Source organism: Carcharodon carcharias, chromosome 4 (genome assembly GCF_017639515.1).
Source record: "Carcharodon carcharias isolate sCarCar2 chromosome 4, sCarCar2.pri, whole genome shotgun sequence".
NCBI classification, from domain to species: Eukaryota; Metazoa; Chordata; class Chondrichthyes; order Lamniformes; family Lamnidae; genus Carcharodon; species Carcharodon carcharias.
In genome coordinates this window covers 42817347-42843041 of record NC_054470.1, presented here as the reverse complement: position 1 = coordinate 42843041, position 25695 = coordinate 42817347, and the positions used below count along the sequence as shown (strand labels likewise).

The 25695-nt window shown below is 42.3% G+C and overlaps 1 protein-coding gene across 2 annotated transcripts in view; it reads left to right on the top strand.

Annotated features, from left to right (window-relative positions):
* The window catches only part of auh (AU RNA binding protein/enoyl-CoA hydratase), a 361819-nt gene that overhangs the window by 318923 nt on the left and 17201 nt on the right, over positions 1-25695 (top strand). For both annotated transcript variants that reach the window (XM_041185257.1, XM_041185258.1), the window contains exon 8: positions 14214-14264. In XM_041185257.1, coding sequence (XP_041041191.1) covers positions 14214-14264 — 51 coding nt within the window. The remainder of the gene's footprint in view (positions 1-14213; positions 14265-25695) is intronic.

Below are 25695 nucleotides of genomic sequence, written 5' to 3'. Positions count from 1 at the left end.
ACAACCATACCTTGAAAGTGTGAGAAGGACTTTGAGAAGTTCACCTGAGAATCAACCTCCTACAAATTCAACTACAAGAAACCTTGCAGCTTACTGAGAATCCTCTGTTTATAAGACCATCACTTCAACTAAAAGCATCAACTCATCTAAGAAACTACAGGCCTGCCACAAAAGAGAGACTGAGACAATTAGAATTTATAATTGTATTGTTTTTTCCCTTCATCTACATCTAATCTTTGTGCGAGTGATAGTGTGTGACACAATTGAGCGAGACGTCATGTTTTGAACCTCTGAGGCAAGTGTAGGATGATAAATAACCTTTTTTTTATTTTAAAACTCACAAAAAAGCTTGCTGCTGGAATTATTTAAATTGGGACAATCACTCTAAGGGCAACAAAATTCATCCACCTCACGAAGAAGACACATTGATATGGACAGTAAGAAAACATATAAATTTTGTCTGTGACAAATTGAGTGCTGCTGTTTGGGACTATTCACTGTAAATTAGCCATATCTGACTTTAAATGAATTGCAAGTTTAAGAGAAATGTAACAAAGCCAAAATTGTTGAAACAAGAAACAAAGGGGATTACAACGGTAAGCTTTGTGAGCACTAACAATAGAAAATAAGATGGCTACTTGCAATGTGAAAGTATTTCTGCAAGAAGAGGACTTGACTTGGCAAAAATCAGAATATCGAAAAGCCATAGTTAAACAGGTAGAATTTAATATATGCAATAAAGCATGGAGATCTGAGATACTAAAGATGCTGGCCGAGCATCGTGGCCTCACTCCAGGTTTGGAACAGGTAGAAGATACAGAACCTGCAACAGACCAAATTATCCTAGCCAAAATTCACCTAAGAGCAGAAGCTAGAGTTATAATTTCAGCAAAAAGGAAAAGGAATTTCAAGAGAAAGAACGAAAGAGCATGCTTAAGAGAGAGCTACAGGCACAGAAAGATCAGGAACTGAGACAGATTGCAGCAGCTATGGAGAACTGACTTTACCTAGTGATAACCTAAATACCCTTAGCGCAGAGACAAATTTTGATTTCCTCAAGTATTCCCACTTTGTCCCCAAGTTTGAAGAGGAGGAATGTGGAAACTTACTTTACAGCCTTCAAAAAACTGGCCACTTAATTGCAAGGGGCAGCAAAGCTTTGGACACTCCTGATACAAGGCCAGCTAGTAGGAAAAGCCCGTGAGGTTTATTCCATGCTAAGTGCTGAGGTTTCTGCAGCTATGACCAGACAAAAGCTGCTATTTTCAGTGCCAATGAACTTGTTCCAGCGGCATACCACCAACAATTATGGAACTTATGTAAAAAGCCTATCCAGACCTTTCTGAAATTTGAGAAAATTCAATAGCTAGTATTTGACTGGTGGGATTGAGCCCTAAAAATTGACAGCATCTACAACAGGTTAGGAGAAATAGTACTGCTAGAGGAGTTTTAAAACTGCCTCAAAAGAGAAGCAAAGGGTTTCCAAAGTCAGAAATGCAGCTATCATAGCTGATGACTATAATTTAACCCATAAACCTCTAAACCAAAACACATTTGGATCTAGTAACTCTTACCAGCAAAGGAGCAATAGGAATGAGGTGGATGGAACAGAAATCTACTTCAGAGGAAAGGAGAGTAGAGAAAACAGGGCAGAGATCTAAATTTAAAAAGCAAAAACCTGGAAGCAAACCAGCAGGACCATGCCCTGCTTGCTTCCAGTGGAGCAAGCTGGGGTACGTAAAAGGGAACTTTTGGTTTGCCAAGAAACCACCATGAAGAACTGTGGTCAGGACCGTGTCCATAGCCTTGAAAGTATCAAGCCCAGACTCAAATGGGACGGGGGTAGGACAAGATACCTACCAAGCCTTTTTGCAAAAAGGGAAATGACTCCTACTGAATCACAAGCTCTAAGGAAAAAAATAACTATTTGCAGAGATACAAGATGTTTTCAAACTCTGCTTGTAGTGAAGATTGCTGTCTTACCGTCCAAAAACAGGGACAGCCACCACAATGCTAGTAAAAGGGCTTACTGGCAAATGCTTAAAGGTCCCCTAGTAAAAATTCACCTACAGAGGATGTGCAATACCGATGTAGTGACGGTCAGAGTTATGCTGTGCTTACCTATAGTGGGAGTGACCCTATTGTTTGGATATGACTGGGGTAGCTGGTATTGTGCCCAGAGGGTTAAATAGAGTCCATGGGGGCAGGTGTTATGAATTCAATTCATTGTGCCCCTGCATGTTAAATTAGCAGTTTCTGGAGGTTCTAATATTTAAGGTACAGAATGTTCTAATACTTGTTACATTGGTTCCTGCCTAGTAACAGGGGTGGGACACTCTCGGATAGGTCCCCAGATCAGCTCCAGGGTCAATGAACAGCAGGGAGGGTCAGGAGCTAGGGGAAGAAATTCCATTCAGCCGAAGTGTTGCTGTTAACCCTGAGGAACTGAGAAGAGGACTCAGGGGATGTCCTGGTATTGAAGAGGGCTCAGGGGAACCCCTAGTAAACAAAGAGGGGTCAGGGGAAGTCACATATAGCTGGGTGCAGCTGGGAGCAGGAGTTCGGAGAAACTAGGGGCAGTGCCAGCTCAGTGAAGCTAGCTATCTAGCAAAGAGCTGAAGTTACACCAGTAGGTAGAGGCTGAAGTGCAGACTTGGGAATCCAGTGGGAAGGGATCTCAGAAGGCGAGACTGAAACCCTGTGAGGTAGGCCAATTTAAAGCCATCCCAGTGGAAGCAACATTTGGAGAGATTTACAAGGAGAGATCTTCAAAGTTGGAGATTGGAAACCCTTGTGAGAAAGACAAAGTTTCAGTGAATTGGCTGACTCACAGTGGCACTAACTTCTGGGTGATTTATTGAGAAATCTATGGAATCTGTTTTGGTTGCATCTGCCATTTACTCTGTAGCATGGTGTGTCTGACCGCAGTTCGAACGTTAATTCACATGCACCTCATACCTACATAGAAACATAGAAACTAGGAGCAGGAATAGGCCATTCGGCCCTTCGAGCCTGCTTTGCCATTCAATATGATCATAGCTGATCCTCTATCTCAACACCATATTCCTGCTTTCTCTCCATATCCCTCGATGACCCTAATATCCAAAAATTTCTCAATTTCTTTCTTGAATATTCTCAGTAACCCAGCCTCCCCAGCTTTCTGTGGTAGGGAATTCCACAGGTTGACCAGCCTCTGAGTGAAAAAATTTTTCCTTATCTCAGTCCTAAATGTCCTGCCTGTATCCTGAGACTGTGGCCCCTGATTCTGGACTCCCCAAACAGGGGAAACACCCTCCCTGCATCCAGCCTGTCTAGGCCTGTTAGAATTTTATACGTTTCAATCAGATCCCCTCTCATTCTTCTAAACTCTAGTGAATACAGGCCCAGCCGAACTAATCTCTCCTCATACGACAATCTTGCCATCCCCAGTATCAGCCTAGTGAATCTTCGCTGCACTCCCTCTATTGCAAGTATATCCTTTCTTATGCAGGGAGACAAAAACTGCGTGCAATACTCCAGGTATGGTCTCACCAAGGCCCTGTATAACTGCAGGAAGACATCCCTACTTCTGAACTCAAATCCTCTTGCAATGAAGGCCAACATACCATTTGCCTTCCTAATTGTTTACTGTACCTGCCTATTTACTTTCACTGACTGATGTACAAGGACACCCAGATCCTTTTGTACATCCACATTTCCCAATGTATCACCATTTAAATAATACCCTGTCTTTCTGTTCTTCACACTGAAGTGTACAACTTCACATTTATCCACGTTATACTGCATCTGCCATGTGTTTTCCCATGCACACAACTTGTCTAAATTGCCCTGATGCCTCCTTGAATCCCCCTCACAACTCCACCCAGTTTTGTGTTGTCAGCAAACTTGGAAATATTGCATTTGGTTTCCTCATCCAAGTCATTTATATATACCATGAATAGCTGGGGCCCAAGCACTGATCCCTCAGGTACACCACTAGTCTCTGCCTGCCACCCGGAAAAAGACCCATTTTCCCACTCTCTATTTCCGGTCAGTCAGCCAATTCTCAATCCATGCCAGTATATTACCGCCAATCCCATGTGGGATCTTATCAAAATCCTTCTTGAAATCCAAATACACCACATCTACTGGTTCTTCCTTGTCTATTGTACTAGTTACACCCTCAAAAAAACCCAGTAGATTAGTTAAGCATGATTTCCCTTTCATAAACCCATATTGACTTTGTCTAATCCTGTTAATGCTTTCCAAGTGTACTGTTACGTCTTTTATAATACACTAGCATTTTCTACTATTGATGTTAGGCTAACTGGTCTGTAATTCTCTGTTTTTTCTCTCCCTCCTTTTTTAAATCGTGGGCTTACATTTGCCACCCTCCAATTTGTAGGAACTGTTGGAAGATGACCACCAATGCATCCAATATTTCCAGTGCCACTTCCTTTAGTATTCTGGGATGTAGATTATCAGACCCTGGGGATTTTTCAGCCTTTAGCCCCATTAATTTCTCTAGCACCATTTTTTAACTAATACTGATTTTCTTCAACTCCTCCCTCTCACTAGACCCTTGGTTCCCTAACATTTCTGGGTAATTATTTGTGTCCTCTTTTGTGAAGACAAAACCAAAATATATGTTCAGTTTTCTGCCATTTCTTTGTTCCCCATTAGAATTTCTGCCGTTTCTGACTGCAAGGGACCTACATTTGTCTTTGCTAATCTTTTTCTCTTTACATATTTATAGAAGCTTTTGCAGTCAGTTTTTATGTTCCTTGCAAGTTTGCTCTCGTACACCATTTTCGCCTTCTTGATCAATCTTTTTGTCCACTTTTGCTGAATTCTAAGCTGCTCGCAATCCTCAGGCTTGCTGCTGTTTCTGGCAATTGTATATGTCTCCTCTTTGGATCTAATACTTTCCCTAATTTCTTTTGTAGGCCATGGTTGAGTCACGTTTCCTGTTTTATTTTTGCACCAGACACGAATTAATAATTGTAATTCATGCATATGTTCCTTAAATATTAGCCATTGCCTATCCACTGTCAACCCGTTTAGTAAGGTTCCCCAATTTATCATTGCCAACCCATGCCTCGTAGTTCTCTTTATTTAGATTCAGGAACCTAGTTTCAGATTCAATTTCTTCACTTTCCATCCTAATGAACAGTTTTATCATTTTATGGCTGCTCTTCCCCAAGGGACTCTGCACACGACAAGATTGTTAATTAAACCTTTCTCATTGCGCAATACCCAGTCTAGGATAGCCTGCTCTCTAGTTGGTTCCTCAACTTGTTGGTCTAAAAAACCATCACGTACACACTACAGGAAATCCTCCTCTACAGTATTATTGCTAGTTTGGTTTGTCCAATCTTTATGTAGATTAAAGTCACCCATGATTACAGTTGTACCCTTGTTGCATGCGTCTCTAATTTCCTGCTTAATGCTTTCCCTTACTTCCCCATTACTGTTTGGGGGCTTATAGACAACCCCCACCAATGTTTTCTGCTCCTTGGTGTTTCTTACCTCCACCCAAACAGATTCCACATCATGATTTTCCGACCCAATATCCTTCCTCGCTATTGCATTGATTTCCTTCTTTACTAACAATGCTACCCCACCTCCTTTCCCGAATTCTCTGTCTTTCCTAAATATTGAATATCCCTGGATGTTCCGTTCCCATCCTTGGTCACCCTGCAGCCATGTCTCCGTAATTGCAACTATATCATAACCGTTTAAATCTATTTGCACTGTTAATTCACCAAACTTATTGCGAATGCTCCGCGCATTAAGATACAATGCCTTTAGACTTGTCTTTTTAACCTTGTTAGTCATCTTAACTTTATTTTGCACTATGACCCCATTTGTTTCTTGCCCTTGTTTTTTTCTGCCTTCCGCTTTTGCTTCTTACTTTGCTGACTTTCGTTTCAATCCTTGTTTCCCTGTCTTCTGTCTCCCCGCTCAGGTTCCCATCCCCCTGCTATTCTAGTTTAAACCCTCCCCAACAGCACTAGCAAACACCCCGCTCCCTACCGAGGACATTGGTCCCGGTCCTGCCCTGATGCAACTCATCCTGTTTGTAGTGGTCCCACCTTCCCCAATGTCCCAGGAATCTGAATCCCTCCCTGCTACACTGTTTCTTCAGCCACGTATTCATCTGATATATCCTGTTATTTCTATCCTCACTAGCAAGTGGCACTGGTTGTAATCCTGAGATTACTACCTTTGAGGTCCTACTTTTTAATTTACGTCCTAACTCCCTATATTCAGCTTGTAGGACTTCGTCCCTTTTTTTACCTATGTCATTGGTACCAATATGTACCACGACCACTGGCTGTTCACCCTCCCCTTTCAGAATGCCCTGCAGCCTCTCTGAGACATCCTTGATCCTGGCACCAGGGAGGCAGCATACCATCCAGGAGTCTCTTTTGCGGCTGCAGAAACACTGGCCTGTTCCCTTTATATTGAATCACCTATCACAATAGCCTTACCACTCTTCTTCCTCCCCTCCTGTGCAGCAGAGCCACCCATGGTGCCATAGACTTGGCTCCTGCTGCTTTCCCCTGAGAAACCGTCTCCCCCAACAGTATCCAAAATGGTATATCTGTTAGAGAGAGGGATGGCCACAGGGGACTCCTGTACTACCTGCTTTCATCTATTCTGCTTGGTGGTAACCCATCCCCTTTCTGCCTGTTCAGTCTTTACCTGCGGCGTGACCATCTTACTGAACACGCTGTGAATCCACCCGCACCTCCAGCTCCGAAATGCGGTTAGCCAGTAGCTGCAGCTGAACACACTTGCTGCACACATGATCGCCAAGGACACTGGAAGTGTCCATGACTTCCCACATAGCGCAGGAGGAGCATAGCATGGGTGCAAGTTCAGCTGCCACGATTTCCCTTTATATTAAGCTCGTTAGTTACTCCCTTTAAAGAATAATAATTATGCTAGGAGCCTTATTCCACTTCAAACACTCTCACTACCCTCCAAAGTCCTCACCTTATTTTGCTAAGCTAATGGACTGCAGCAGTTTAATTAGTAGAAAAAGTAGTATTCACCTGAGCCTACTTACCAGTCAGCTGCCTCCCCTGCATCATTACTTTTTGAATTGTGATGTCCTTGTGCCACTTTCAGCCCCAAGTCCAGCTCCCGCTCTTTTTAAGTCTCTGCACTTGTATGGTAAAGTTTGTTTTTGTTTGTTCAAAACCCATGGAATCTTATGGCTTTATTACAAAAGCAATTGTCTGTAATGTCTACCTTTATCTGCTTTAAACAAAATGTTATTGGTCTCTAACAGGATCTCTGGGTCTGGCCAGGGATCATAACACAAGGGGAACAAAAAGGGACGGAGAAATTCTGTTCAGGTGCAAAAAACTGAAGAAGTCCCTAACATCCTACAGGGGTCGATGGAGCCAATAAGGAGTAGGCAAATAGGAGCAAACCCAGTGGACTTTCCAGAGGCTAGCAGAGAGCTGTCCAAGATAAAAAGGGTCAGGATGGAATCCATAAAAGTTAAAGAGGCCAAAACCAGGCCGGTAGAGTTTAAAGAGGCCAAGGAAGGGCCCACTGAATTTAAAAAGAATGAAGGGGCTGAACCAGAGATTTGGTTAGTAGACACCATCTTTTTGGATTCCAATAAGGATAGTGAACGCTCCCAAACCAGTAGACAGACAATGAAGGAGAGGTTTCATGCAGTCAAGGAACCACTGGATAATGCAGCCAAAGCTGGCTTGCCACCCGAGGGCAGTGGTGCCCCAAAGAGCATGGGGAAGATTGGTCACAAACCTAGCCCTAAAGTCACAGAAATAGGCCAATCAATATAGTAAGTCCCCCTTAGCATTGACTAACTTGATGTGTTTCACTTTAACATCATTTAATAAAGTCGTATCAATATATCCATTTAACGTTGCCAGTTTCACTTTAACATAGTTAAAGAAGTCACAGTCTTCCTCTTCTGTGACCTGCCTGTTCACATGACCTTTCCCGCAATGCCTCCACTCCTGCCCTCAGTCCCCCTCTCACTCATTTCCAGCATTGCCTCCTGGCCATCAACTTCTGTACCAGACCCTGCCCCACCGCCACCCCCCTTTAACATTGGCTTTAACATTGATTTCTATGGGAACCAATGGTTCACTTAAAGTTTTTTCACTTAAAGTTCTGATTTTCAGGAACACAACCACAAATTTATTGAGGACTCACTGTACATCTTAAGGAGTGCACATGTGAAAGCCACAGGGGAAATAAAGGTGCAGCTAACACAAAATTAACCACAGAACCATCACAGGATCACTTAAATCCACCTAAACCCAACAGTCCAATTTCCAAGGCCGCTGACAATCGGATGCAAGGGGAGAACCCAGACACCGCCCAAGGGTCCAAAATCATTATAAACCACATCGTCACTCAAGAGATATAATTCATCAGTGAACCAAAACCTAAATTACCAAACCCCTGAGTTGCTAAAGCAACCATGAAAGGGCTAAGAGCTATGCAGACATCACAACAAAGCAGTCAGAGCAATTTACATACCACAAGCTTCCAAACAGAATACAGTCTTGTAAACCTGACCCCTCCTTAGGAACCAGCGTGGATTTTGAACTTTCCCCAGCTACTAACTGCCTCAAGGATTGTTTATCTAGTGAAGTTACTATTCCTGAAACCCTGTGTACTGATAGTTATAAATGTTCCCCAGATAGCACATAATTGGGGATTTGTAAGAAAAGGGAATGCGACGTAGAAACAATAGCAGTATCAGATTATTTGGTGTGAAAATCTGAGTGTGTATGAGAACGTGAATGTGTACATTTTCCTCTTGCTTCACAAGGAAGCCATGTAAAAAAAAGTAATCAGAGTTGCCATTTTGTCTTATGTGATGGAGGCGTGTCATACTCCCGTATATTATGTACTTTCAGACAATACTTTTAAGATTTTGACCACAGTCTATTAAAATGGCCACTGCAAATCATGTAACTTTTAACATTCTGAGTCATACAGTCCTCAGTCTCAAATACCTAATTAAATATCGACATTCAATGCCACCTGGAAAATTCACACATCCCTTTGTCAAAGGATGGACTGGCAACAAAAAGAACTATAGCATTCCAGCTGACTCATCTTTTTGTTTCATCATGGATAAATGAAACATCGAATTCAATATGTACTAAACGAATGTGAAATGGATCCCATCGACCTTTAATTGTGATATGATGGCCCCTCATACAAACGAGATGGTGAATTTCAAATTGTTAAAAGACAACACAGAATGTGTAATCAACACACCATCTTTCTTTGGACAAAGGTTGTTGCACTTGTAAAAGTTATATGATGAGCACAGCTATGTTTTCTGTCAGCTTTTAAAACAGCAAAAGCTGCTTGCAGAGACAGAGCTCCATCCAAATCCATCAGAAGGCGTTGAACCAACTGCAAGTCAACTATGCAGCCAAGGTGATAAACAACCTTGAAAGTGTGAGAAGGACTCTTCCCAACTTGTTCCAACTTCAAGTTCACCTGAAAACCAACATCCTGGAATTTCAATTGCAAGAAGCCTCACAGATTATTGAAAATCCTCTGTTTTCAAGACTATCACTTCAACTAAAAGCATCAACTCATCTAAGAAACTCCAGGTCTTCCATGAAAGAGAGACTGAGACAATTGTACTTAGTAATCGTATTCTTTTTCTTCATCTGCATCTAGTCTTTGTCTGATTGAGAGTGTGTGTGAGGTGAATGAGTGAGACGTCGCGTTTTAAAGCTTGGGGCAAGCGTGGGACAATAAATAATGTTCTTTATTTTGGAACTCTCAAAAACCTTGCTGCTGGAATTATTTAAATTTGGGGAAGAAAATACACCCACCTCACATACAAAACACATTGATCATGAACAGTAAGAAAATACATACACTTTGTGGTAATGGCCTGTTAACATGCATCACTACTGTTAGTAATCTGTGTATCTATATGTCCTCTGTTCCTCTACCCCATTTGGACACCTATTTTCCAAGGAGTATGTGGCCACTTTTTTCCTACAAAAATCTACCATATTCCGTCCTCTCCCCGTTCAATGGACCCTTTTACCCGCCTCCAATATTCTCCCTCCACCTGGACCCCACCCTCTGGATTCTTACCTGCTCTTGATCTTTTCATTGAGAACTGTCAGAGTGACATCAGTCGTCTCAATTTCTCTGCTCCTCTCACCCACTAACCTGTCTCTCTCTGAACTTGCTGCACTCTGTTCTCTGAGGTTCAACCCTGACATTGTCATCAAACCTGCTGACAAGGGTGGTGCTGTTGTTGTCTGGCGCACTGACCTCAGAGGCTGAGCGTGAATTTGCAGACACTTCCTCCTACATCCCCCAGACCATGACCCCACCACTGAACATCAAGCCATTGTTTCCAGGACTGTCACTGACCTCACCTCCTCCGGAGATCTTCCCTCCAGAGCTTCCAACCTCAAAGTCTCCCAACCTCAGATGGCCCACTTCAACTCCTACCCAAAATCCACAAACAGGACTGCCCCAGCAGACCAATCATGTCAGCCTGTTCCTGCCCCACGGAACTCATTTCTTGCTATCTTGACTCCATTCTCTCTCCCCTTTTCCAGTCTCTTCCCACCTACATCCGCGATTCCTCTGACACCCTACATCATATCAACAATTTCCAGTTCCCTGGCCCCAACTGCCTCCTCTTCACCATGGACATCCAATCCCTTTACACCTCCATCCCCCACTGAGATGGTCTGAGGGCCCTCTGCTTCTTCCTCGAACAGAAACCCGAACAATTCCCATCCACCACTACTCTCCTCCGTCTGACTGAACTTGTTCTCTTACTGAACAATTTCTCCTTAAACTCCTCTCACTTCCTCAAAATATAAGGTGTGACTATGGGTACCCGCATGGGCCCCAGTTATGCCTGTCTCTTTATGGGGTATGTGGAACATTCCTTGTTCCAGTCCTACTCCGGCCCCCTCCCACAACTCTTTCTTCGTTGCATCGATGATTGCTTCAGTGCTGCTTCATGCTCTCGTCTGGACCTGGAAAAATTTATTAAATTTGCTTCCAATTTCCACCCCTCCATCATTTTCACATGGTTCATCTCTGACACTTCCCTTCCCTTCCTTGACCTCTCTGTCTCAATTTCTCGTGATAGACCACCAATATACATTACAAGCCTACCGACTCCCACAGCTGCCTTGACTACAGCTCCTCACACCCCACTTTCTGTAAGGACTCCATCCCATTCTCTCAGTTCCTTCGCCTTCGTCGCATCTGTTCTGATGATGCCACTTTCAAAAGCAGTTCCTCTGAAATGTCTTCCTTAATTGAGGTTTTCCACCCACGGTGGTTGACAGGACCCTCAACCATGTCTGGCCCATCTCCTGCGTATCTGCCCTCACAACTTCCTCTTCCTCCCAGAACCATGATAGTGTCCCCCTTATCACCCCACCAGCCTCCATATTCAAAGGATCATCCTCCGCCATTTCCACCAAATCCAGCATGATGCCACCACCAAACACATCGTCCCTTCACCCCCCCCCCCCCACACCCCCCCACCGGTGGCATACCGCAGGGATTGTTCCCTCCCGGACACCCTGGTCCATTCCTCCCTCACCCCCTACACCTCAACCCTCTCCCACAGCACCTTCCCATGCAACCGCGGAAGGTGCAACACCTGCCCCTTTACTTTCCCCCTCCTCACCGTCCAAGGGACCAAACACTCCTTTCAAGTGAAGCAGCATTTCACTTGCACTTACCTCAATTTAGTCTACTGCATTCATTGCTCCCAATGCAGTTCCCTCTACATTGGAACGACCAAATGCAGACTGGGTGACCACTTTGCAGAACACCTTCGGTCTGTCCGCAAGCATGACCCAGACCTCCCTGTCGCTTGCCATTTCAACACAACACCCTGCTCTCATGCCCACATGTCCGTCCTTGGTCTGCTGCAATGTTCCAATGAAGCTCAACGCAAACTGGAGGAACAGCACCTCATCTTCTGACTAGGTACTTTGCAGCCTTCCGGACTGAATATTGAGTTCAATAACTTTAGATCCATCCCCACCCCCTTTCCGATCCCCCTTTTTTCAATAATTTATATATATTTTTCTTTTCCCACCTATTTCTATTATTTTTAAATGTATTTCCATCCATTGTTTTATCTCTACCTTTTAGCCTATTTTGATCCCTTTCCCCCACCCCACCCCCACTAAGGCTATCTGTCCTATCTGTCCCTTGCTCATCCTGCTTTTTACCCTTAATGTCACCATTAGCACATTTCTTAGCTAATATCACCACCGTCAATACCTCTTTGTCCCTTTGTCTATGACATCTTTTGGCTATTTCCACCTATCACTGGCCCTCTATCCAGCTCTACCTGTGTCCTTCTCCAGCCCCCCCCGACAAAGCACCTTATATTTCACCTCTTTTCTACTTTTCTTTAGTTCTGGTGAAGAGTCATACGGACTCGAAACGTTAACTTATTCCTCTCCGCAGATGCTGTCAGACCTGTTGAGTTTTTCCAGGTACTTTTGTTTTTGTTTCGGATTTCCAGCATCCGCAGTTTTTTGTTTTTATCCGTTTATATTAAGGTTCATTTGTCAATTGTGCACACATTCTGTATGTTTCTTAATGTCTTCCTATATTTTTTCACAGTCCTCCTCTGCACTAACAACGTGAGCTAATTCAATATCATCCAAAAATTTTGAAATTGTACTTCTGATTGCCAAGTCCAGATCATTTATGTAAATGGTTAACAACAATGGTCCCAAAACCAATCCTTGTGGAACACCACTTTCCACCTTTGGCTAGTCTGAGTAACTATCTTCAGCCCCTACTTGCTGTTTTCTGTTTTGTAGCAAGCTTATTATTCATTCTGTTACTTGTCCTCTGACCCCACATTTCCTTACCTTAGTCATGAGTCTTAAATAATTAACATATTTAAATAAGGCTCCCACAGTGCAATTAGAAACCAGATTTAAATTTTACTGGTCCTCAAGGATTTCCCATGGGTCAGGAAATTTGACAGTGAAAGAGCAGTAAAACCTGCAGCTCCACAAGACATGTGTTGCTTTCAGCACTCCTGGTGAATGGGAATGCACCTCCTGGCCCTCAAGGAATCCTTTGGTATTGCCCCTCCCCCTCCTGATCAAAACTCTCTTCCCAGTCCCAATCATTAGCCTCTTCGAACATCTGATTGCCAGGGACCATCCCAAGGGCACCAACTAAGGCCTTTTGCCGTTGGAGATCTCTTGTGCCGACTGGCTAGGTTTTTTGGGGGGGAAATGGAGCTACAGGGTGTTAATGAAGTCCTGCTATTAAATTTGGCAGATCCTCCACATCCCCAGCCTTGCCAGTTTATTTGACCAGCTTTAGCCTCAACTGCAGCCTTCGCACCTCCCCTTAAATATTGGCTCTTCCTTTCCATAACACACAGGCACATTCTCATGTAACCACATTTAAGACCCTTCTGAAAACTGACACGTTTGACCAAACATCTAGCCATTGTCCTAATATGTCCTTGTTTACCTTGTGCCAATTTTTGTCTGGCTACACTCCTGTGAATCGTCTTTGGACATTTGCCCAAGTTAAAGGGTGCTATATAAACATAAGTTCTTGTTATTGGCATGCTACTAGGTAACTCCGTCCCTGAATTTCCCTTTTGCTTTAGGTTTGGTTCAATATATATGGTGCAACTAGAAATAGCTGTTTTCTTTCTATTTTATCCATTGCATTAGTTTTGTGTGGAATGATAAAGACTGAGATTTCTTATGTATGTTATATATCCCCTTTATCTATTCTCTGGTGTCATCATTCAATGGCAGGGCAAAGAGCAAGGGTTCACTCTGTAAAAAATTCGCAGGAACATATTTCCATCCTATTACTCCCTGGAATTGCAGATTGCTAGAGAATTGATTGGGGCATTTGGGAAAGGAGTTTTATTCACTTAAATGTTTAAATACCAGGAATATGCTACTCATTTCTATAAGTGCAATGAATTCACTTGCTCCTTAAACTGATCAAATGTGTTTAACACATATGTCAAAATAGAAACAGCTGTTCTCTTTCTATTTTATGAATTTCATTAGTTATACAGTGTGGAATGGTAAAGACTGAGCTTTATTATATATGCTATGATTCTATATTACTTTATTTGTTGATGTCTATGTGCTAGTATGTTCTAAGTAGTGTGCTCTAAGTTTCTTGAGATAAGTTAACCAGTGCTAATGATTTCTTACCAGGGGCCTATTGCAGTGAGATTAGCAAAACTAGCCATCAACCGAGGGATAGAGGTAAATCTTATTTTGCTTTGTCTATTACTTGTACTGTAAACTGTTTTTTTAAATTTTATTCAACAGCCGATGTTACTTAAAATGAATTATTGTCAGACTCTCAATCACTGTACACATGTTACCCTTGATATTTAGAGCTAGATTTACCAACCAGCTCGATGACTCCTAACTGTGACTTTTGGGGGTGCTCCTTGTCACTTCACTTGTGTAATGTATAAATGCTGTGAGTGTTTTGTTTACAAATTCAGCCTGATGCAAATTAACCCCTGTAATGTGGCAATGCTAATATCTGATTCACAAAGTGCCATTATCTCATCCACATAGCACTTGTATTTAAAGGCCAGCTACATTCAGGAAGTAGTTTCTTAACACAGAAGAGAATAAAATAAATACTTGGAAGTTTTACCTGCATGAGAGTTGATCCTCATTGCTGCCCAGGCGTCTGTTCCAATACACACCACTGGGGTATACTGAGGATATACTCTGTAGCCCAATGTGGCTGGAATAGACTGTCATGGTTCATAAATGTGGTAAAATTCTGGCCCTGTAATTCTGGGTGATTTATCGTGTAAATGAATTGACAGAGAAAAAGAACATGAGAAGGATGATGATAGCTCTCAACTTGTGATATGCCTCAATTTTAACATTCTATCTTCTCAATCCTGAAGACTTCCAATGTAGACTCCTTGAAGATAGTGAAGAATAGGAATAGTCCTAGTGCCCTCCTCCATTTCTGGTCAACTACCTGCTTGTACATGTCACCCTCTGCTGAAATTAAGAAAGTATTGCTGAAAATTTATGAGATCAGCACATACAATGACAATCAAATGGCCATTCTACAGCTTATTGTGTGTGGAAACATGACCAGGTGTGAAACAAGGTTTTATCAAAATTTTTGGTTAAAGCCGTTTTAAGTTCAAAACAGTTTCAGTAATGAGTTACAAACAGGATTTGTGAGCTGCTATATTAACATCATGCATGGTAAACATTCAAAGAGCTATATGGTAATCTGAGCACTTTGCTTGGAACAGTAGTCGGTTCTTGCTGAGCTACATTGGCTCCCAGTTCTCAATACTTCCAATTTAAAATTCCTATTCTCATTCAAATCCCTGCATAGGCTCACCCTTCTTTAGCTCTGTAACTTTCTCCATCCCTATTACTCTCTGGGAGCTCTGTGTTCCTCCAGCTTTAACACCCTTGTATATTTCCCACTTTTTTCACCCTACCATTGGTTGCTGTGCCTTCAGCCATCTCGGACCTAAGCTGTTGAAAGTCCTTCCTGAACTTCGATGTCTCTCTACCTCTCTTTCTTTTTTAAGGCCCTCCTTAAAACTACCAGACTGTTTGATTTAGTTTTTAGTCATGTTTCCTTCTTTGGCCAACACCAATTTTTGCCTGATTATACCTCTGTGAACTGCTTTGGGACATCATTCTATATGAAAAGAGCTACAAAATCATGTCAAATGAGTTTATGGGCAAGGATCCAGGAGTAATATACAAATAGTCATGATCAAACAGAGTAGGTTCAAAGCCCACTGTCCCATTTTCTTGTTGTCAAAACATGGACCATGAAGACTTTTTCACTCTTTTTAACATCAAGATTTCATATTACATTTCTTCCACCAAAATGGGACGCAGAAAAAGAAAGCATCTTTTTTTATTCATTTACAGGATATGGGCGTCACTGGCTAGGCCAGCATTTATTGCCCATCCCTAATTGCCCTTGAGAAGGTGGTAGTGAGCTGCCTTCTTGAACCGCTGCGGTCCCTGTGCAGTAAGTACACCCACAGTACAGTTAGGGAGGGAGTTCCTGGATTTTGACCCAGCAACAGTGAAGGAATGGTGATATATTTCCAAGTTAGGAAGGTGAGTGGTTTGGATGGGAACTTCCAATTAGTGGTGTTCCCATGTATCTGCTACCCTTGTCCTTCTAGATGGTAGCGGCTGTGGATTTGGAAAGTGCTGCCTAAGGAGCCTTGGTGAGTTCCTGCAGTGTATCTTGGAGATGTTACACACTGCTGCCACTGTTCCTTGCTGGTGGTGAGAGTGAAGTTTTGTGGAAGGGGTGTCAATCGAGTGGGCTGCTTTATCCTAGATGGTGTCAAGCTTCTTGAATGTTGTTGGAGCTGCACTCATCCATTCCGAGATGCAAAATTGTTAGACCCAAAGAACTGCATTGGGTAAGGCATATTTCATCATAATATGTAAAGTTTTTCATTGGGAAATGATGTTACTTTGTGTTACTATGAAGTGGCGGCTTTGTGGTATTGTCACCGGACTAGTAATCCAGAGTAATGCCCTGGAGACCCAGGTTTCAATCCCAGCATGGCAAATGGTTAATTTTGAACTCAATAAAAATCTGGAATTAAACTCTGAGGATGACTATGAAAGTGTTGTCGATTGTCGTAAAAACCCATCTGGTTCACTAATGTCCTTTAGGGAATGAAATATGCAGCCCATACCTGTCTAGCCAACGTGTGACCCCAGACCCACAGCAATGTGGTTGACTCTTAAATGCCTTCTGAACTGGCCTAGCAAGCCACTCAGTTGTATCAAACTGCTATGAAGTCTAAAAGGAACCAGCGGACCACCTGGCATCGACCTAGGCACTGGAAACAACAACAGCAAACTCAGCCCTGTTGACCCTGCAAAATTCTCCTTACTAACATCTGGGAGGTAGTGCCAACATTGGGATACCTATCTCACAGACTAGTCAAGCAACAGCCTGACATAGTCTTCCTCACGGAATCATATCGTACAATGCCCCAGACACCGCCATCACCACCTCTAGGTATGTTTTGTCCCACTGGCAGGATAGACCCAGCAGAGGCAGCAGCACCATGGAGTACAGGCAGGAGCAAGTTGCCCTGGGAGTCCTCGACATCAATTCCATGAAGTCTCGTGGCATCAGTTCAAACATAGGTAAGGAAACCTCCTGCTGATTATCATATACCACCTCCCGGACCCCACCCTCAACTGACAAATCAGTACTCCCCCATGTTGAACACCACTTGGAGGAAGCACTGAGGTTGGCAAGGACGCAGAATGGGACTCTGGGTGGGAGACTTTAATGTTCATCACCAAGAGTGGCTCGATAGCACCACTACCGACCGAGCTGGCTGAGTCCTAAGGAATATAGACTGGACTAGGTCTGCTAGGGAACCAACAAGGGGAAAAAAAATACTTGACCTCATCCTCACCAACCTGCCTGTCGTAGATGTATCTATCCTTGACATTATCGGCAGGAGTGACCATCACACAGTCCTTGTGGAGATGAAGTCCTGTCTTCACATTGAGGATACCCTCCATCATATTGTGTGGCACTACCACGGTGCTAAATGGGATAGATCTTGAACAGATCTAGCAACTCAAGACTGGACATCCATGAAGTGCCGTGGGGCATCAGCAGTCACAGCATTGTACTCAATCACAATCTGTAACCTTTTGGCCTGGCACATCCCCCACTTTACCTTTACCACCAAGCCGGGGATCAACCCTGGTTCAATGAAGAGTGCAAGAGGGCATGGCAGGATCAGCACCAGGCATCCCTAAAAATGAGGTGTCGACCTGGTGAAGCTACAACACAGGATTACCTGCATGCCAAACAGCATAAGTAGCAAGCGATAGACAGAGCTAAGCAATTCCACAACCAACAGATCAGGACCAAGCTCTGCAGTCCTGTCACATCTGGTCGTGAATGGTGGTGGACAATTAAAAAACTCACTGGAGGGTGAGGCTCCACAAATATCCCCATCCTCAATGATGGGGGATCCCAGCACATCAGTGTAAAAGATAAGGTTGGAGCATTTACAACAATCTTCAGCCAAAAGTGCCGAGTGGATGTTCCATCCCGGCCCCCTCTGGAGATCGCCTGCATCACAGATATCAGTCTTCAGCCAATTTGATTCACTCCTCTTTGATATCACTTTGATATCAAGAAACGGCTGAAGGCACTGGACACTGCAAAGGCTATGGACCCTGACAATATTCTGGCAATAGTACTGAAGACTTGTGCTCCAAAACTTGCCATGCCCCTAGCCAAGCTGTTCCAGTACAGCTACGTCACTGGCATCTATCTGATAATGTGGTAAAAAGTGCCAGATACATCCTGTCCAAAACACAGGATAAATCCAACCTGGCCGACTAACGCAACATCAGTCTACTCTCAATCATCAGTAAACTGATGGAAAGGGTTATCAACAGTAGTATCAAGCGCCATTTGCTTAGCAATAATCTGCTCACTGATGCTCAGTTTGGGTTCTGTCAAGGTCACTCAGCTCCTGACCTCATTACAACCTTGGTTCAAACGCGGACAAAAGAGCTGAACTCTAGAGGTGAGGTGAGAGTGACTGCCCTTGAAATCAGGGCAACATTTGACCAAGGGTGGCATCAAGGAGCCCCAGCAAAACTGAGGTCAATAGGAATCAGTGGGAAAACTTTCCGCTGCTTGGAGTCATACCTAGCACAAAGGAAGATGGTTGTGGTTGTTGGAGGTCAATCATCTCAGTTTCAGCACATCACTGCATGAGTTCCTCAGGGTAGTGTTCCAGGCCCAACCTTCTTCAGCTGCTTCATCAATGACCTTCCTTCCGTCATAAAGTCAGAAGTGAGAATGTTCGCTGATGATTGCACAATACTCAGCACCATTCGCAACTTCTCAGATATCAAAGTACTCTATGTCTCAATACAACAAGACCTGGACAATATCCAGGCTTTGACTGACAAGTGGCAAGTAACATTCACGCCACACAAGTGCCAGACAATGACCATCTCCAACAAGAGAGGATCTAATCATTGCCCCTTGACCTTCAATGACATTACCATCACTGAATCCCCACTATCAACATCTTGGGGGTTACCATTGACCAGAAACTGAACTGGACTAGCCATATAAATACTGTGGCTACAAGAGCAGACTGGAGGCTAGGAATCCTGTGGCGAGTAATTCACCTCCTGATTCCCCAAAGCCTGTCCGCCATCTACAAGGCACAAGTCAGAAGTGTGATGGAATATTCTCCATTTGACTGGATGAATGCAGCTCCAAAGACACACAAGAACTTGACACTATTCAGGACAAAGCAGCCTGCTTGATTGACACACCATCCACAAACATCCCCTCATGCCAACTCTGATGCACATTGGCAACAGTGTGTACCACCTACTAGATGCACTGCAGGAACCAAACCTTCTTAGACAGCACTTTCCAAACCCACGATTGCAACCATCTAGAAGGACAAGGGCAGCAGACAAATGGGAACACCACCACCTGGAAGTTTCCCTCCAAGCAACTCACCATTCTGACTTGGAAATATATCACCATTCCTTCAGTGTCGCTAGGTCAAAATCCTGGAACTCCCTCCCTAACTGCACTGTGGGTGAACCTACACCACATGGACTTAAGTGGTTCAAGAAGGCAGCTTATCAAGGGCAATTAGGGTTGGGCAATAAGTGCTGGCTCAGCCAGCAACACCTACATTCCATGTATGAATAAAGTAGGTGTCTTTTTCACTGATGCTTGTGTTTAATGCATACCAAGTGGAGGAGCTCAGTAATTACCATCACGGACATGTTGTTGATGCTTGACAACTAGCCACTTCTTTATTCATTTAGTGCTTGCTGTTTCTAATTCATGTAATGAAAGTAGTTAATGAACCAATTAAATATTTGTCATGATTCTGCATCATAAACAACCCTGAATGGAAAAAATAGCCCTCCAGGCCCACTGAAGAATAGTGCTGGAAAATTGTTTTGGAATTAACTTACTGCTTATATGGGCAACTTTAACATTTAAGTCATTACACTCTCCAAATGGTGTCATTTGAACTTCACGAAAACAAACCTATGAACTATGCCTGCCTGACTTACACAGAATATGCAGAATATTTTTAATGACTTGGAAGACCACAAACCATTACCAATAGTAAATACCATGTAATTACAAATCAGTTGCCTAGCTAAACAATAATGTTCCCCAGAGGAAGGCCTAGAGCTTGATTGACAGTTATAATGTGGCACCATTTGCTTGTCCATGCTTCTGCTTTCTAGGTTCTTGGCCTTTTAGTGTACCATCACATTTATCTCATTAAAACAAGGTACCTGAAATTTATTAGAAAAACCATTTGTGACCACTTACAGAAGAATAACTTTGACCAAAAGGTACCCTGAATTCAAAAGCTCAATTTCAATTAACTAACCGTAATCTTTCTGTACATTTCGTTAGAATTGTATAATTATATTCCAATGATTATATTCTTGACGGAAGTGGCAGGGCGTAAAGGTCGATGTTTGATTATCAATCCAAGTCCTGTCTATTATGTGAACGTTAGCCTTGTTTACCTTGGAGCTAAGAGATTGGTTAACACAGGGGGATAACACTGTACTTTTATCTCTGGGTACTAAGATTGAATCTAGCTTGGTCTGATATAATAATTTTATTCTGACTAACAAAACGCTTCTTTAGTCCACTGCTTGTGGTCAGCATAGTGGCAAAATTGTACCCAATTTACTATTCTGTTAGGCCACAAGCATCAGTGGTACACAAAAGAGTTAAAAAAGAAATCACATTCTTATAAGGTACATGTTGGTGTGGAGTGGAGGAAGCTTTACTCTTCAGAACTATCTTGTCCTTGACCAGGCAGCATTCAGTGCCAAAAACGGAATAAGCATTCTTTTCTTTGATGAACAGAACCATTTCAAACATAACACTGTTGTAGATCTGAAGAATAACTAGACATTGAGTCCCATGATAATTGGGCTTGCCATTTTTAAAAAGAAATATAAAAAATTCATCTTTTACATGTTCCACACGGAAATGGACCATTTAGCCCAGCTGGTCCATGCCAGGGTTTATGCTCCACAAGGGCCTTCTCTCACTTCATCTAACCATATCAACGTAATCTTTTATTCTTTTGTCTCTCATCTGTTTATCTAGCTTCCCCTTAAATGTATCGATGCTATTTGCCTCAACTACTCTTTGTGGTAACAAGTTCCACTTCTTATCAATCTTTTGGTTGTCACGCACAAAGTTTGTTGGTTTTATTGTCCGACTCATCTTCCGCGCCTCTGCCCTCACACCTTCCTCCCCCTCCCAGAACCATGATAGGGACACCCTTGTCCTCAATTTTCACCTCACCAGCCTCTGCATTCAAAATATCATCCTCTGCCAATTCCACCAACTCCAGAATGATGCCACCACATCTTCCCTTCACCTCCCGCGTCTGCATTCCGTAGGGACCGTTCCTCCGGGACAGCCTGGTCCACTCCTCCATCACCCCCAACATCTCATCCCCTTCCCACGGCACCTTCCCATGCAATTGCAGAAGATGCAACACCTGTCCCTTTACCTCCTCCCTCCTCATCATCCAAGGGCCCAAACTCTCCTTTCAGGCAATTCACTTGCACCTCCTTCAATTTGGTCTACTGCATTCGCTGCTCCCAATGTAGTCTCCTCTACATTGGAGAGACCAAACGCAGACTGGAAACCGCTTTGCGGAACACCTTCGGTCTGTCCGCAAGCATGACCCAGATCTTCCTGTCGCTAACCATTTTAACACAGCACCCTGCTCTCATGCCTACATGTCAGTCCATGGCCTGCTACAATGTTCCAGTGAAGCCCAGCGCAAATTGGAGGAACAGCACCTCATCTTCCGATTAGGCACTTTACAGCCTTCTGGACTTAACACTGAGTTCAACAACTTCAGACCCTGAACTCTCTCCTCCATCCTCACCCCTGTTTATATCCTTTTTTTCAATATTTATTTTTATTTTTTATCCACTTATTTTTATTTATTTTCATTTTTATTCATTGTTTTATCTCCACCTATATCCTATTTTTGATCTTTCATAGCAGGCCTGAGGTTTCTTAGATAAATTGATGCTTTAGCTAGAGTGGAAGTCTTGTAAAAGCAGAAAATTCTCAGTAAGCTGCAAAGTTTCATGCAGGAGGTCAACTCTCAGATGAACTTGAGATTGGAAAAGGTTGGCGGAAGAGTCCTTCTCCCAGTTTCAAGCTATAGCTATATATTACCTTGGCTGCATAATTGTTTTGCAGCTGGTTCAATGGCTTTGGAGGCGCTCCTGATGGTATTTATTTCAGAACAGCTTCTGCTATTATATTTTGAGAGCAGGTAACAAACTACCTTACCCACATGACCTGTTACAAGTCCAAAGTCCTTTTCCAAATAAGGTAGCATGTTAGACTGGTAAACATTCTGTGTTGTGGTTTTATACACCCTGAGAGTTTCAGACAGCCAAGGTTTTTGTGTTTGGGGTGACGTGTTATCACAATACAATGAAAGGTCAGTGAGATCAATTTCATATTCATCTAGCACCCATTGTGTTTTGATGTCTCTATTACCCATGATACTTTCTATCGATGGCCCATGCTTAACAAAAGGAATGTGCGATTTTCACAAGTGGCTGTGATTGTCCATATTTTAATTAGGTATTTGCTTGAGTTTCTGGACTCTCTGGACCTTGATATTGCTAAATCACATGATATGCTATAGCTATCTTAAACAGTTTTTGGTATCCACTTTTTAAAAATATAGCTCTAAAGTTTGCATTATCATCATGCCTGTACTGGGCATGACAGTGACTATATTGTATTCATGGCCCCTAGTTTTTTCCCCCAACAAATTGAAACATCTCCCCCATGTCTACTCTATCAAACCCTTTCATAATCCGAAAGACTGTTAACAGATCATACTTTAGCCTTGTCTTTTCTAAACAAACAATTCCCAGCCTTTTTGATATTTTCTGCTAAGCATAAGCTTTCAATTCTGGTAACATTCAATACAATGTCAAATCAGATATAAGGAGAGGATTTAAAGATTGGATTGAGAGGTGAAAGAGATAGAAAAAGTAAAAACATGTTTTTATTCACAATATTAAAATCTGAAGGAATGAGACTCCACACATCTGCAGCAATTAAATTTCAGTGCCAGAGAAGTTGTTTGGAAGTAATTAAGATGTACCAAACCCTAAAAGAATACTTAGACTGGAATGGTCTGGAAAGCTTTATCTGCGTGAGGTAAATACAGAACTTTACACTGTTCAATATATTTGATTTGCAAGCCAGTAAATTATGTTGAGTGCTGTTGGCCTCACTGTTATTTTACTGCAATATCTAGCCTGTTAACTGTTAAATCACTTATAAGCCAGATGGTGAACTAGGAAACCAGAAGCCAATTTTTCTTTACTCAATACAAAATTTATTTACAGAATGCAACATTGCATATATCTACCTCTTCCCTAACCAACACCCAGTGCTTTGGAAGTCTTTCTTTATATGTGCTCAAGATAATTAATCAATCAATACCCTCCGCTTTTTCACACAACGAGTGGTTTGAGTCTGGAATGTACTGCCTGGAAGTGTGGTGGAGACAGGTTCAATCAAAGCATTCAAGAGGGCATTAGATGATAATTTGAATGGAAACAATGTGCAGAGGTATGAAGAAAAGGCAAGGCAATGGCACTAGGTCATAATGCTCATTTGGAGAGCCAGTGCAGACACAGTGGGCCAAATGGCCTCCTTCTGTGCCATTAAAATTTTGTGATTCTATAACCTGTTTATCCGTAACCTTAACAATACAATTAACATAACATTAACATCACCTTTCCTGCAAATGACGTTAAGGTAACTACTCTAAAGTTCAGGGAACCAATTATAATTCCCTTTTTAAATATAGGAATTAGATCAGCTATCTGCCAGCCCTCTGACCCTATTCCATTTTCTAATCCATCTGGACATGGGGATTTATCCTCTTTACATTTGATTAATTTATCTATGGTCACCTCCCTTTCTATGTTAACAGTTGTTATATCTACTTTGATCACTTCTAATGTTATGCCTGCCATGTTTATCCCCCTGGTAAATACAGGCAAAGCAACTATTCAATATTTTGCTGTCATTGACTTTGTTATCTGTGGTAACTTTGATCAGTAGGCAACATCTGTAAGCAATCACACAGGTTAAATTAAATTATAATGGATAAATGAAGAATTCTAAGTGGAGATTTAAAAGGGGGAATTTTAACTCTCAAGGATGAGTGGGTTGGGTACGGTTGGGAAGGTAAAAACCGTAAAATTCTCAAATTTAATCCCAACACACCTCAGTTTCTGGCATTAACAGGAGTGCTTTTGGCTTTGAAAGAGTAAACTGCTTGCCTGAGGAAGTCGATTATGATCACAGGTGGCCGCAGTCACAGCCTGCAGACACAAAATCTGGACAGAAAAATTTAATTAGGCAATCAAGTTGAAATTGAACAGTCTCATCCGCTATATTTTCTAATGAGTTTCACGCGTTGTGATTTTCCCTCAACTCCACACCACAGCTTGGAAACCCGCCTATATGTTAGCATCAGGTAATAGTACTTGTAAATGTCAATTAATTTATTTTTCAACTTGGCAAAAAGTAAAATTAACTCTGGTGAGTGGAATTTTCTAGCCCTTATCCAGATTGACGACAGAGGTAACAGGTCAGGAATAAAAACATTTTCTAGATCCAATGGTGGGAAAATACCATGAAAATATCAATGAATGTTAGCCATTTTAATGACTTTTTCCTTCATTTTTTAAAAGTTGTATTTATGTTGACTTGCACAGAAGCAGAGCACTGCTTAGTAGTGGTGACTGATTACCTTAGAAGCTGGAGAATTGCTTTGATGCCTGAATCTTGTCAAAGTGAATGGACCTTATTATAGCCTGAAGAATGCAATTTTGTTGTATAGGAACCAATAAATGCTCCTGATAGCATTAAATTTAAAACAAAATCACCATTTTAAATAAAAACAGAAAATGCTGGAAACACTTGTGATCTGTGGAGAGACGAACATAGGTTTAATGCATTAGGTTAATGACCCTTTATCAGAACCAATTTAAATATTTATTTAACAGGTAGATAAAGTTCAGGTTTCTGAGAAACAGTCTGTGAACTAGTATAAAAGGAAGTAAACACCAAAGCCCTAATTTCTGAGGCACTGCCAATGCTTTAAAATCTTTGCTGGGAGCCTGCGACCATGTGCAACAGTTTGGCTGCACCCTATTTCGGAAAGTTGATATTCTGTGGGAAAATGAAACTGCTACCAGCATGCGTGAGCCTCATTTTGGATTCAGTTTTTGTTTAAATTAGGTCATGAGCAGAATTCCCAGCTGTGAGCAAGGGACCACCCACTGCGTGCTGCAAAACTTTGTGGAGTCTAACCTGCTTAAGCAGGCCTCCTAAAGATATGTTTATGGGCAAAGTTTTGTCTTGTGCTTCATGTTCAATGTTGCACAATTTTGCCTTGTGCATTAGTCTTTTTGAAGCTTTGCCATTTTTACTGGGCACTGACATTTTTGAATTTTTGTGGTCTTTTGTTGCTAATGCTTTCCTTCAATATTTGTACTTGCTATGTGTATTTAAATGACATCGTACAAAGTGCTGAAGAGA